The 13218-nt window shown below is 37.2% G+C and overlaps 1 protein-coding gene across 10 annotated transcripts in view; it reads left to right on the top strand.

Moving 5' to 3' along the window:
• The window catches only part of BCAS3 (BCAS3 microtubule associated cell migration factor), a 344925-nt gene that overhangs the window by 147652 nt on the left and 184055 nt on the right, over positions 1 to 13218 (top strand). For all 10 annotated transcript variants that reach the window (XM_062012154.1, XM_062012155.1, XM_062012152.1 and 7 more), the window contains 3 exons: positions 5937 to 6037; positions 9707 to 9903; positions 11199 to 11296. In XM_062012154.1, coding sequence (XP_061868138.1) covers positions 5937 to 6037; positions 9707 to 9903; positions 11199 to 11296 — 396 coding nt within the window. The remainder of the gene's footprint in view (positions 1 to 5936; positions 6038 to 9706; positions 9904 to 11198; positions 11297 to 13218) is intronic.

The raw sequence follows: 13218 nt of genomic DNA, 5'->3' as shown, positions 1-13218 counted from the left end.
GATGCTGGCAATGTATGTGAATTTTTTGATGCATGTACGCACCTGGGCATGTGCACAGCTTCATCAGATTACTGAGTCTTTGCCCATCTTAATTCATATTTTGTAAACTAAGTGCTGGAAACAGCACTGCGTATAGGAATTAAAATACTTTCAGATGCGTACAAACAACAATAATGAACAAGGGCACATGCTGAAATAGTTCTTTACTATTCTTACATGGTCATCTGGAACTTCTTAGAGAGGGGTCCATCAACACGAAGGGGTCAGTTTTCAAAGCGGTGTACAGGGATTTAGCCGCGCGACTCCTATTGACGTTAATGGGAGTCAAACGGGTAAATCCCCACGCACCGCTTTGAAAATTTACTACTAAGCCTCTTGACTTCTCACTACATACTTTGATTGTAACAGTAATCCATGGTTAACATAATTTTCCCGACAATAATGTCAAACATACTTTTGAAGTCAGTGAATTATAGAAATAGTTACCTCTTCCATAATTCTTTAAAGATGGCCATCAGATGGATTTCACCATAGGTTTGTGCAGTTGAAATTATTCTTAACTCGGGAAAGAATATATATGTTATCCTTTGGTACAGAACCGTCAGTCTGCTCACAGTCTGAGCACTTAAAGTGTTAAACAGCCCCGAGCTGCTCTGTATTGTGAGTAATATCAGGTTCTAGCTCTACCCAGCTTTAAATGTTCATTGTACTTGACTGGTTTCCTATGGGAACTTTCTAAATGGGAGCTGGAGTTAAGCACAGTGAACATACACCAGTCTCACAATGCAACCAGGAGTAGTGGTAAATCCTGAACACCTAATCAGCAACTTTTAGGGGGGGAAAAAAAAGCCAAGCCCTTGACTATCAGACCAGTGTAAAGTAAGGAGCAAGTAACACAGTCATCAAAGCTGGATAAATCTAAGGGGAATTCATATCCTGATTACAGACCTACCTATTAATTTGAGATTAAAGTGCTGATACAGAGAATGGATGGTCTATAAAGCACCTAATAAACTGTGGTCAATATATGAATATGAATGAATAAATCTAGAAGTCAATTGGTGGTGTGAAATAGCTGTTAGCCTGGTGAAACTCCTGGTTTACATGATTTCTTCACCTTAATTTTATGTTAATGCATACAAGAATCTCATTCCTAATGGGAAAAAAATGAGTGGAGAGAAGTTTTGGGTAAAAGAGGATATTTTAATTTGCATGGCATGCTGCTGCAGAAGTTTACAAGCTGAAAAATGCATTGAAAACAGAACTTTGTTCAGTAACATATAGCCACAAGTAAAAATACATAGAGTGTATCACCAAACTACAAACAGTTTATTTTAAACACGACTGTAAGCATTTTATCTAAAATGAAAGTCTGATCTTCACTTTATTGTCCAGCTTGAGCAGAGGTAGAACCAGCAGGCACAGAGCTTTGTGCTGTGAGAGAAGATTTAGGAAGATGCATGCAGTAAAACTTGCTAAGCAGTTGTTGGGCTTCAGCTACATGGCAAATCTGCCTGTGAGATAGCGACACCAACCTCTGATGGAAGTGAGATCACATCTATAAGATGGAAAAAAGGTGAACCTGTGGAATTGGATGTGACTGTACATAGACCTAAACCAGAAGTGTCACATTCTACTTGTCGTGGGTGACATGACGTAACTAATGCGCCAGTAGTTCCAGAAGTAGCATAAAGTAAATCATTCAAATCGTGGCGCTTAGTTTTAAGAGAAGTACTCCTGCAGCTTGTTGACAAGCATATGATTACCTCAGATCTCTAAACCACCTATGATCATTGTAGATGTAACTTAGAAACCACAGAAAAAACATCAAAATCAGATGTTAGTGTGTGATTTGTATGAAACCAAGGGATATATAATTTTTATTCTGCATACCTGTTTGCCACGAACGTGACTAAAGACTGCACATGCACGCAGGAGAGACTTCAGAGTTAATGAATTAATTAAGAATAGTTTAATAATAATAAAAAAGTTCTGTTTCTACTGGATTTTAGAGTCTTATTTCAAGTTATATTTTCAGTTGAAATAAAGGAAAGCTCTCTAGGTGTCAGCAGGCATGTATTTGGCAGGCAGCACAGAAGAAATAGTCTTTATAGTCTGCAAATGCCTTTATTTGCTCTTAATTTGGATAAACATACAACCCTTGGAGAACAACACATTGGGAATTTCATATATAGCTCTCAATTAAATAGAATAGTCTAAAGCTTATTTGTATAAATGAGAAGATTAAAACCTTTTGGTTCAAGAATTATGGAGAACTAAGTAAAACTAATGATTTATTGTTCACAAATTAAAACCATAAGTGCGAGCACTACAATTGAGCAGTAGTGTTTCTTTGTTCCAACACTTCTGTGCTGCTGAAAGATGACAATTTATAATCTTTGAACGAATAAAGATTTGTCTTAGGTCTAGGTATTTATTGTATAATTAGCCCATCTATGAACAAAACCACAGAGTGTTAATTCCAATATTTGTCAAGCGTGTGTATTTGTTTAGGTCTTGCTTACATGTCAGGAATGCCTATGCAAATTATTCAAAGTTAATATAAATTGTTTACTTTCTTTATTTGTTACTAAATATCATGGCAAAGTTTCGAAACAATGGGGGATTTTTTCATACTTAATCATTGAACTGTGTGAATCAGGTCCTGGAGTTCCAGAGGAATATCAGCTCAGCTGTATTTCAGCCTTCATTTTGACTTACATTGAAAATTTTCTCCTCAGTCACTTCTGTGCAGTTTTTCAGGCACCAACAATTATCACTGCCATGTTTTTTTCAGACCCTTGCCTTTCATAATCTTTCTTCCATATAGTAGTAACGTTAAACATGTAACTTCTGGGAAGGGAGTTACTAAACTTTAAAAATTTGCCTTAGATTATGAGTTAGCACCTACACGTTTAATTCTGAGGACGGAAAATGACAGTATTGAAGTCATGAAATAAGACGTGAAGAATGAGAGTTTTCTCTGAGATTCTGTTTTTCCCTAGTTAAATGGGGAGTGATTCAGTAGAGCTAGTCAGGATGGAGGAATAGGAATATATTCCAGATTTAGAGTTCATGCAGATCACTTTTCACTTAAAGGAGGACAGAGATTAAAGTGCTACCATTATTTTTGAGCAGCTCAAAGTCATTTTTTTCCCCCTTGCCAAACATTGTCTGATTTTTGCAGTAGGTGGCATTCCAGTTTTTAAAAAGTGGCTTTGAATGCTTGGTTATGGATTTTTTATTTTCATTTGTAAGTGGACTTTAGGAACTCACATCCTGTTATAGTGCATAAACAATATGTTTCAATTCTCACCTGAGATTTTTTAACACTCATTTTCTTTGTACTTTTTTGCTCACTGGTAATTGTACAAATTTCTGCACATTTGTGTATTTCTGTGTTAAACAAACTCAGTTGCATTCTGATATTTGATATGTGTTTGTTCCACATGTCAATGTAAGAGTAGTGAAAAGTTAAAAACCAGCATAGCTCAGACACAAAGCATTCCTTTTATTATTTCAGAAAGGTACAAGACACCTGCACTTGCCAGTGAAATATCTCTGTACAACAGGGGCTTGCTTGCTCCTTGTCTATGTGTATGCCATTTGTCACTTTTTCCCAATCAAAGAGAAATTACAGGAGTGCAAGGAAAAAATATTACTTTCTGCAAAGCTTTTGAAGAAATTAATTATTTTCTATCCTGCATTATAGCGAAATTTTTTGGAAACTGAAAAGGCTTTGCCTTACAGCACAAGAATAGCTTCCCTGATATGTAAGAGGCTGCTGTAATTTCCAGTGTGAATTCAGATTTTCAAAGAATTAAGCTGGAAGAGAAAAGATTACTTTCAAGCTCAAATTCCTGGAAATGTCCCTCCGGGCTTAAATTAATCTCATCTTGGAACTTGATACCAATTCAAGAGGTGTGTGACCCAGAATTGAAGAAAGAATCAGTTTTACATTTTTAGAATGTATTTGTTTCTGTAACTTCAAGGCCATTTTTAACTTGAAAAAAAATGACCATATGTCTATCTGTAATAAGCAGTACAGCGATGGCAAATCTCCAGCAAGGATCACTTGTCTTATAAGGTCATATCTCCCAGAACACTGCACGCTCCCTCTGAAGGCAGGGGGGAGCAGAGCTTGCTTTGCCTGCGGTAAGGCTGGGACCATCATTATGGGATCCTGCTATCAAAACCAGACTCTCTTTAAATGCCTGCTTTTGTGATAGGTGTGGTACATAAATGCTATTTTATTAAATAGCAAAATAAATTACCGAGGTTTGACCTCAGCTAAGGCTTTATCACTGTTGCCCTGCTGGTGAACTCGACGGCAGAGCTTTTTTGTGGAATTCAGCATGTCGTCACTTTTTGGTAGAAAGAGTTAATGCTGCGCTCTGAAGCTGCACTGAAACGTGCCTTGTTGCAAGACCTGTGCAAGGCTCTCATTCCTCAGGAAAAGGCATACAGCATAGGACCAAAAGAAGTCTTAAATTTGAACTGCTTTCTCACGGTAAAGAAATTCTTATTGCAAATCTCCAGTAAAATGTAGGAGTTTACATAAGGCATAAATACATTGACAATGCAGGGTGGGTGTTGCTCCCTGGGCTAGTGCTTTTGCAGCTAGTCACTGAATAGCAGCTTCCCTCATCTTGACAGCTCTAGTAGTTGCCCCTGGGACAGAAAGGACAAAAAAAAATCAGAACAGTCCATAAAGTTCCCATTGGTTTGAAAGCAAAAACATCTGCTAGAGTCATGAAGAGTTTGTTAGCAGAGTTCAATAAGAGGAAAGCCTGCAGTTGATCAGCTGTGCCCTCAGAAACAGGCATTACTGCCGTCAGTAGAATTTATTGTAGGAGAGTCAGGAGATATGGGGAAGATTAGGGCAACAGCAAAACGTGTCAAAATAATGGTTTGGTTTCAAATATAAACTGTACCAGTAAGGAAGAAGTGTGAGCATTATGGTTTCATATTCAGATATTTACTGTGAATCGTCAGCTGTTTGTAATTCAGGAAGGAATGTGCATTTTCTTAATAGGAGCTTGATACGGGCTGGACAGACACATCCGTAAGTCATTGAATTAGATCAGTCACGGTTGTAATGAAGCAGATGAATGTAGTTTCTATATTATCTTGAAAACTGATGAACACACACTGCAGAAATAACATCTGTGGTTGCAGAGGTGTATGTATACACATACATGCAGGCACAAATCGTATTGATTTCAATGGACAGGATCTTCTAGGAAAGACTTGACACTTTGTGAGAATATGTCCTAATGTGTGTAGCATTTTGAATAGTTCTTTAATAAGTTAGGCTCTGAACTGCATTTGGTATATTGCAGGTTCCAGAGTAAGGGCACTGCTACACAGAGGTGTTAGAAGTGGGTTGGTTGGGTTCTGATAGCCACTTTCACAAACAGGATGAAAATCCCTTGATTTCAAATAGTGTATGGATTTATGAAAACCCTGTGCTGTTTATGTTACAGAGGCGCCATTCTGTATTTATGGTTACAATTGTGTCTGCTTTGCCATTATAAACTCTGATTATTAGGGGTTTACAACATGGCTGTAAAAAATCGTAGTGGTTGGAAACTTGACCCATAAAGGTCAACCCTGTAACAATACAGTTTTTAAAAATCAATGTTAAAAACTTTGAGTCATTTTTTAGATTATGTGAATATAAAACCATTTATTCTAATTTTAGGATTGTGCAGTATCTTAATGCCAATTGGGTTATCACAGTGCATGTACAGATTCAAGTCAAGGAACAGAAATCTTTTCATCACTTTGATGTCAATATTTGAGCTCTTTCTGCATTACCACATATTGTCACAGATTTGGGAAAACGTGTATGTTGCTGTAGCAGTTACTGAAAAAGATTTTTTGAAAGCATTTACCAGTAAATCTGATTTTTCAGTTTTCTGTTTGTTTTTCAGTGGTTCCACCAGGGAGCCCTGGCCCAATCACTCGACATGAGTCATATGACAGCTTAGCATCTGACCACAGTGGGCAAGAGGATGAAGAGTGGCTTTCACAGGTATGCTTTTTGGGGGAGTTTGAGTTCAGGAGTGAAGCAGTTATAGTATCCTCTGGAAGTAAAATTGACAACTTTCCTCCAAATGGAAAGTAAGCTTCCAGTAGGCCATGGGTATCACTATTTGTAAAGCTGGCTTCAGTCCTGACTTAACATGGTATGAATTTGATGGTCTTTACATTTTATACAAGCAATATAAAAAATATACAAAGCTCCCATCATTACTGGCACAAGTTACATCCTTGGGAAGTTCAGTTTAAGTTGGCAACAGGAAGTTATTTCTCTACTGTCTTCTCCTGACATGGAGCTTTTGGAACATGGATAAAAGGAATTGTCATTGCAAAATAATGATGCCTTTTCAGTTGTAACCTGTGCTACACTTACTGCATTTTAACATAAAAATGGTAGATTAACTGGTTTATTTTCTTCTTTTTCTGGTTAAGAGTTACTGCATTTCGTACTGATAATTACTGTAAGCTATGACTGGATATAAATACTGTAGTGCTTTAAGATTATCCTGCTTGGTGAAATATTCAATATGAGGTTAAATCATTGTAGTTTTATTCATTCTTGCTTTTTTTCAGTCAATTAAGCTTCTCCTTAGGAACTCAGTACATACTTGACTATTTGGCCCAAAATAGCAATTTAAGAATAGGTCATGAATAAAACACTGGGAATTAATATCCTGTTAGAAATAAAAAGTAAGAGTTAAATAAATGAAAGTTAAAAATGGTCAGGATTTACCAAAGCAATCACAGGTACCTGATACGTGGAGTTCATCCTGACAAATTAGGTGGATTTCCTATGGTTTAAGAACAATGTTGTTATGGGAGTGATGCATTAAATGTGTTGCTGAGGTGTATGGCATAAATATGAAATATTCATCATTATGATTTGCTTCTCCCACTGGTGAATAAATCATATGCAACATTTTCCTAAAATGAGAAGTTAAGTTTCCACATGTACTATTCCAGGAGCAGAATTCACTGGGGAATCTATTCATGTGAATGCACTTACCTGGCCTAAGTTTTCAGATGTGGCTGTGTATTGATATATCGTGTTTACTTACCCTGTCTCCAATTTGTTAGAGCATAAAGATGGTGAAACTGTTTAATCAGTGTAGTCAACAGGAATTTTATCACTGAGCTGACTGTGGCCAAGATTTTACCTGTAGTTTTCCACCTATCCTCTCCACTGCTATTTGGATAATTTGTTTATTTTACTGCTCTGGTGACTTTCTGATATAGTGGACAACCTCAGGAAAAAGAGTAAGGTAAGCCTACATTATGGGAGGTGGTTTATTACTAATTCTTGGAAGATGTAAGATGTCAAAGGAATTTAAGGCCGTTTGAACTTTATCACATCTGTCCCTTTAAAAGTGTAAATGTAATTATAAGGAAAAATAAAATCCCAAGTGATGTCACAGAACACAGATAATTTGGAGAATGTTTTCAGAATGTTTAATTTTTGCTAAGTGAAAAGAGTGATGATAGCCCTTTTGAGCATGAAGATGCGAGCATTCTCTGAGCAAGCCACTTTAGATTAAGCCTAAAGTGCAAGTATGTTTTTCAAAATTAAAGTGGTGTTATCAACAGTAACAGCATGCAGTGAAAAAACACTGCCCTTCACTTCAACTTTTCAATTAGAACAGTGGGTAATGTGTGCTGTCAGTGTGAAGTAGATACAATATGTTTGTCCTGCACACAACAGGAGAGTGAATAGGAACATCTGGCCGTAGCCTCAGTAAAATTGCAAAGGCATCTGTTTACCTCTCGGCTCTGTGACACTGATGGTTTGAAGCTTAAAATATACAGATTACTTTATCTGTGGCCTAATTTACACTGCTACATAAAAGCTACTTGTCTCAGAAATGTCTACAGTCAATCTGAGTTATGCTAAGATAAATGCAAAGATGGAAATACTGCTAAATAGACTGGGCATTTGTCATCTTAAGTTAGCAGAGGACTTGGAACAGCATTATCCACTGTTTGAAATCACTTCTTAAAAGAGTTAAGAATTGCTACCTGTACATATCTATGTTTTCATTAATTTTTTCCCTAAATTACATTTTTGCTCTGAAGGTCATTGCTATTTTAGCAGAATTTATAAGAATTTGACAGTCATCTCAAAAGTATGAGTTGACCAGAGCTGCTTATTTTCATTTCACGTTTCATTTTTTCGATCCTTAAAGGCTCTTTTTGATTTTTACAGTTGTGTTACAGAGGACTTACGCTTTGTTTACCCTTTTATTTACAAGGCCCGATTTTCCCAATCATATATGTTTCCAACAATGTTACCATCTTAAATTTCCATGGTTGTTTTGCATTCCTTTAGTTGGCTTATTTAAGAGTCTCCTAGAATTGATACTCAGGTTTATAGTTATCAGTGTGAAAAGACATTTTAAAAATATTTTGGATGCTTCATTTACTGATATAACTTATTTTTCAAAAGTTTGTATCTAGACTCCCACTGGGGAGTACCTAGAGGAAAATCTGAATATCTGAAATGACTGTTTTGTTTGTTTGACACACCACCTGTGTTTGTGCCTTTTGAAAGCTGGCATCGAACTGCAAAGCTTCTGTGTTTCTGTGTATATCTACACCTAAGCTACATATCTATACATCTCTCATATACACCTATTGTATAGTGTGTGTGTGTGGTTGTTCACTCCAAGCAAATCCCCTTACCTCTGTTATAATTGCTGTCCAGAAGGGTTGTGGAGTCTCCTTCCTTGGAGGTCTTCAAGACCCGCCTGAACATGTTCCTATGCAACCTGATCTAGGTGAACCTGCTTCTGTAGAGGGGTTGGACTAGATGATCTCTAAAGGTCCCTTCCAACCCCTAACATCCTCTGATTCTGTGAATTTTGGTTAAATGACTCTCTGTGTGTATGTAGCTGCCCTTCTGAACATCATGTGTTGCACATATATGTCTATATTACATTGGCATGGCAATGAGTGTGAACTGAGTTGTTCAGTGTCTCACAGTGCACTGCATGTTGCTCTACTTTAAATCTTGTTGCTTTCCAGCAAGACGGTCTCTGGCCTTATCCTCGGATATGCCAGCAGTGATTACGAGCTTTGATTTGAAATGCAGTTTGCGCTATATACATGTGAAACAGCACTGTTTAATGTGTGAACTTTTAGAAAGCAGCCTTAACAAAGCTGTAACAGCTTGCTTTTAAAAAGTGTATCCCTTGACCTGGTCAGGATTGAGGTTGTCTGGGGGAAGTAGACTTTCAGTTTGTCTGTCTACCCTATGTTGAGGCAGACAGAAAGTTTGTTTCCCTGTTTGTTACACCACAAGAGTAGCCTTTTAGCATTTGATTTTGATTTCATAATGGCAGGGAGAGGAATGAACAGGACCAGGTGAGGCCAGGAAGAAGTGGTGCTCTTCTGGGCATTTAAGAACTGGGGTGCAATATCCTCAGGCTGGTGGTTCACAGCCTTTCAAGGCTCTGCAAGAAGCTCTTGGCTTTGGCTAGAGCATCCTTTCTCTAGTAAAGATGTTCCGAATTTTCTCTTGTGTGATGTTCCTCTGAGCTGATGGCACACAACACTCTTTTTGTTTGAGTGCAGAAGGACTGTGGAAGTTCAGTGTACTGAGGGAACCATTTGTTTATATGAAGCTGTAGTTTTGTGTTAAGCATTTCCCCATATTCCCTTCCCACAGGTTGAAATAGTGACTCACACCGGTCCTCATCGACGTCTATGGATGGGCCCACAGTTCCAGTTCAAAACAATCCATCCCTCAGGCCAAACGACTGTCATCTCATCCAGTTCTTCAGTGCTGCAGTCACATGGTCCAAGTGATACCCCACAGCCTCTTCTGGACTTTGATACAGATGATCTTGATCTCAACAGTCTCAGGTAAAAATAAAAGCAATTTCCAAGCTGTTTCACATTTGTTGTGTGAATAACTTGCCTCATGCTTAAATGAAGCCATCTGTGTAGGATGTGTAATAGTTTTCATCAGGCTTGTCCAGATGAAAGTCTTAGAAGAGTGTGTGACTCAACAACAATAAAAAACCACACTAAGTAGCTTAGATTCCTTTCTGCTGCCCCTTCTTGAGTAAATGGCAATGAAAGACAATACAAAGTCTGGTGGCCTTGCTCAGCGTCGTCTTGGCTTTCACAGTTTCTGCAGTGCTTAATAAATTCATTTTCTCAGACATGAGTGGGAGCTTTGTGCCATAGATTTAGATGCTGACTGTGAAGCGGTCAGTGAGTTGGAACAGTAAGTAAACTTCTGGAATGTTTTTTCCCCTCCCTGTTTTTTTCCTTCATTTGCTTCCTTCCTTTTAATTCTTTTTCATATATTTAATTCATCTGGTTTTGGACATTGTGTGATTTGGAATTGGGGAGAGGATGTAGACCTAGGGAAGGGAAGGAAGGGTAGTGAAGGTAAAATGTGGGTTTATATTTGCTGGGAGTGATTTTGTAGAAGTGCTTTAGGCACCATGTGTTTCTGTGTGCTGCCCAGTAGCTCTCAAGATTGAATGAGTTTCCATGCTTCTGACTCTGCATGTGATTTGAAGTCCAGAGTTCTGTGGTGTGGACTTGGAGTGTTTGGGACTCTGTCTGAAACTCTTGAGTAAAAGGAGAGATGGATAATATGACTAATCCCATTAAAACTGGGCAGGTTGTCCTTGGACTGAAGAGACATGGGTTTGAAATGTGTGATTTGTCCTTGCATGGAATTACTGCCACAAGTAAGATTATAGCTGTCTCTATATTTATATCTATTTATTTAATTGTATATATGTACACATAGGAAGAAAGTGGATTTAAAAAACAAGCTACAAATAGCCAATAACAGATGTCTCTTTTCTTCTAAACCAACAAAGAGAATGTTGCTGTTAGGAGGGTGACAAAGGGGTTTTTTTAACCAGTTTGGGTAGGGTGAGTTTTTCCCTTTGACATTTTCTAAGAGCTCACATCTGTGATACAGTTTGAGGATACTGACTTTGTGTCTCAATTTATCTCTGGATGGATTATCCAGATCTTGGCTCCACAAAACAAAAGCAAACAAAAGTTTTCAGAAGTTGGTTGATTTAAAAATAAGTAGTTGCTTAATTGGTTCAGTGGATTCAGGTTTGTGGTTTCATTACAGCCCTGGTGAGCAATGATTTTGACACAGGTGGTAACTATAACTTACTATTTAGGATCCAGCCAGTTCGTTCAGAACCTGTTAGCATGCCTGGCTCATCACGTCCTGTTTCTGATCGAAGAGGAGTTTCAACAGTGATTGATGCAACCTCAGGTAGAAACACATTCATTTTGTGCTTTCTTTGATACTCATAGCGTTCCTTAATCTTGTCTTTTTTGTCTGGTAACTTGTTTACTAACCATTACCATAGACTTAAAAGGATATCATGACTTTCAGCTGCACAGTGGGGTAAGTGTTGTCTTATGCAAATACTCACTGGAGGTTACCATAATGATGACTTTTTTCTCTCTTACCATTCAAATCTGTTGTAGCTTTGGGGTAAGGTATGAACACAATATTTACATTAAATTTAACATGAACTATACTAAAAACTGCCAAAACTAAAAAGCAGAACATATGCAAGTACTAACACTGAAAGGCTTTTATTAACAAATGCCTAAAGCATAGAATATTACAGTTCCATCTCATTTATAAAATAGTTTTCATTCAAATGTAATCATAAACTTAATTGATTTCTGTGCACAGTCAAGACAACGGGATAGTTTATCTAATATTTGTGTAATGGGCACATTCTCACTACTCTGCTCTAAATGACGGTGTAAATGTAATACTGGAGTGGTTATGTTAATATATACATGGTAATATATGTGCTATAAAGTTTTCTTCTTTTTTTTTCCTCATTGGTGGGGTACAGTCTGTGTAAAGAAACAAGCACAGCAGCACTTTATATTCTAGTACAGCTGTATCGCGTCTGAAGGGTCCACACAGCAGGATTTTGTCAAATAAAATCTCTCACAAGTAGAATTATTAAACACGCAGCATTAGTCAAACAGTCAAGTCAGAGAGGATTTTAATCTTTAGCGATTTGAAAAATCCCTGGAGACTGCTGATTGGATTGAGGTTAAACTGTAAAAAGAGATTGTAACACATACAGAAACTGGTTTCTGGAGGTTGTTTTAAAGAGAGTTAAAATAAAAGCTCTTGTTCCAGACCATGTTTGTTGTTGATATAAATTCTGAGTCCAAGATACTGTATTTTTTGCCAAATTAATTTATTTGGATAATACAGGATATTTCTTAGATGTGTTTATAAGTGAGTTCAATAATAACTACATTTGCTTAGGGTAGTGAGGATTGTCATTAGAAATTCCATTTTCAAATACTTAAAATGTGTTCAATGAATTCACATTGAGCTCAGACAAACATCAGATGCTGGTTATTTAAAGGGAATTTTATTTGTTTCACTACATGACAAAGTAATTTTGAAAAGAATCCTTTCATACAGAAGAAAACATAAATGCATCACTTATGATTTTTTTTGACTAGTCCAACTATGCCTATTAACCCCTGAAAAGCGTGCTTCTGTCTGTGTATCTGACCCTTCAGAGTGATTAATGGCATAGCTGTTCTTCACTATCAATGTGACTATGCCAGCTGATACAGATAGAGATATCTAGATTATCAGTGGGGTTTCCCCCCACATTCTTGTGTGTGAACAGAGCAGTGCTATTACCTATAGCAAGGATGTCTAATCATTCTGAAATACAACTGTTCTGTAACTAAAACCCATTCTAAAACTGTGTTATTTCCTCTATAATGGAAACAATGAGCCACATAGGGACTGACTGTACCTCTCCTATGCTAAACAACCTCTCCTGAAGTGTGGATGGGGCCTTAATATGAAAGGGCTGATGTGAATGTGATGAAGCTCTATTGGTAATGCTTTTAACATGTGTGTCTATTAAAATTGCCTAAATCAATTCTATACATTGTTATGACACTGAAAATATATTTACTGTACAGCAGTGACTCGGTTTTGTTGTAACACCTCATAAGTTTCTTATAAACAATACATGGATTTTGTTAGGTATATGCTGATAGCAATGTTTTATTTAACTTCATTGCCAGACAGTTTGCATTTGAATTGATTTTTGATTCAGAGACTTTACCATCTATTTGCAATTTTTGTATTGCCTTATCCTTGTCCTTTCACGTGCAGAAATTATTGGTCCAAAT

The sequence above is a fragment of the Colius striatus genome, chromosome 20 (assembly GCF_028858725.1).
Source record: "Colius striatus isolate bColStr4 chromosome 20, bColStr4.1.hap1, whole genome shotgun sequence".
Taxonomy (NCBI): domain Eukaryota; kingdom Metazoa; phylum Chordata; class Aves; order Coliiformes; family Coliidae; genus Colius; species Colius striatus.
The sequence above is the reverse complement of the archived record's forward strand: the minus strand, read 5'-3'. Positions and strand labels throughout refer to the sequence as shown.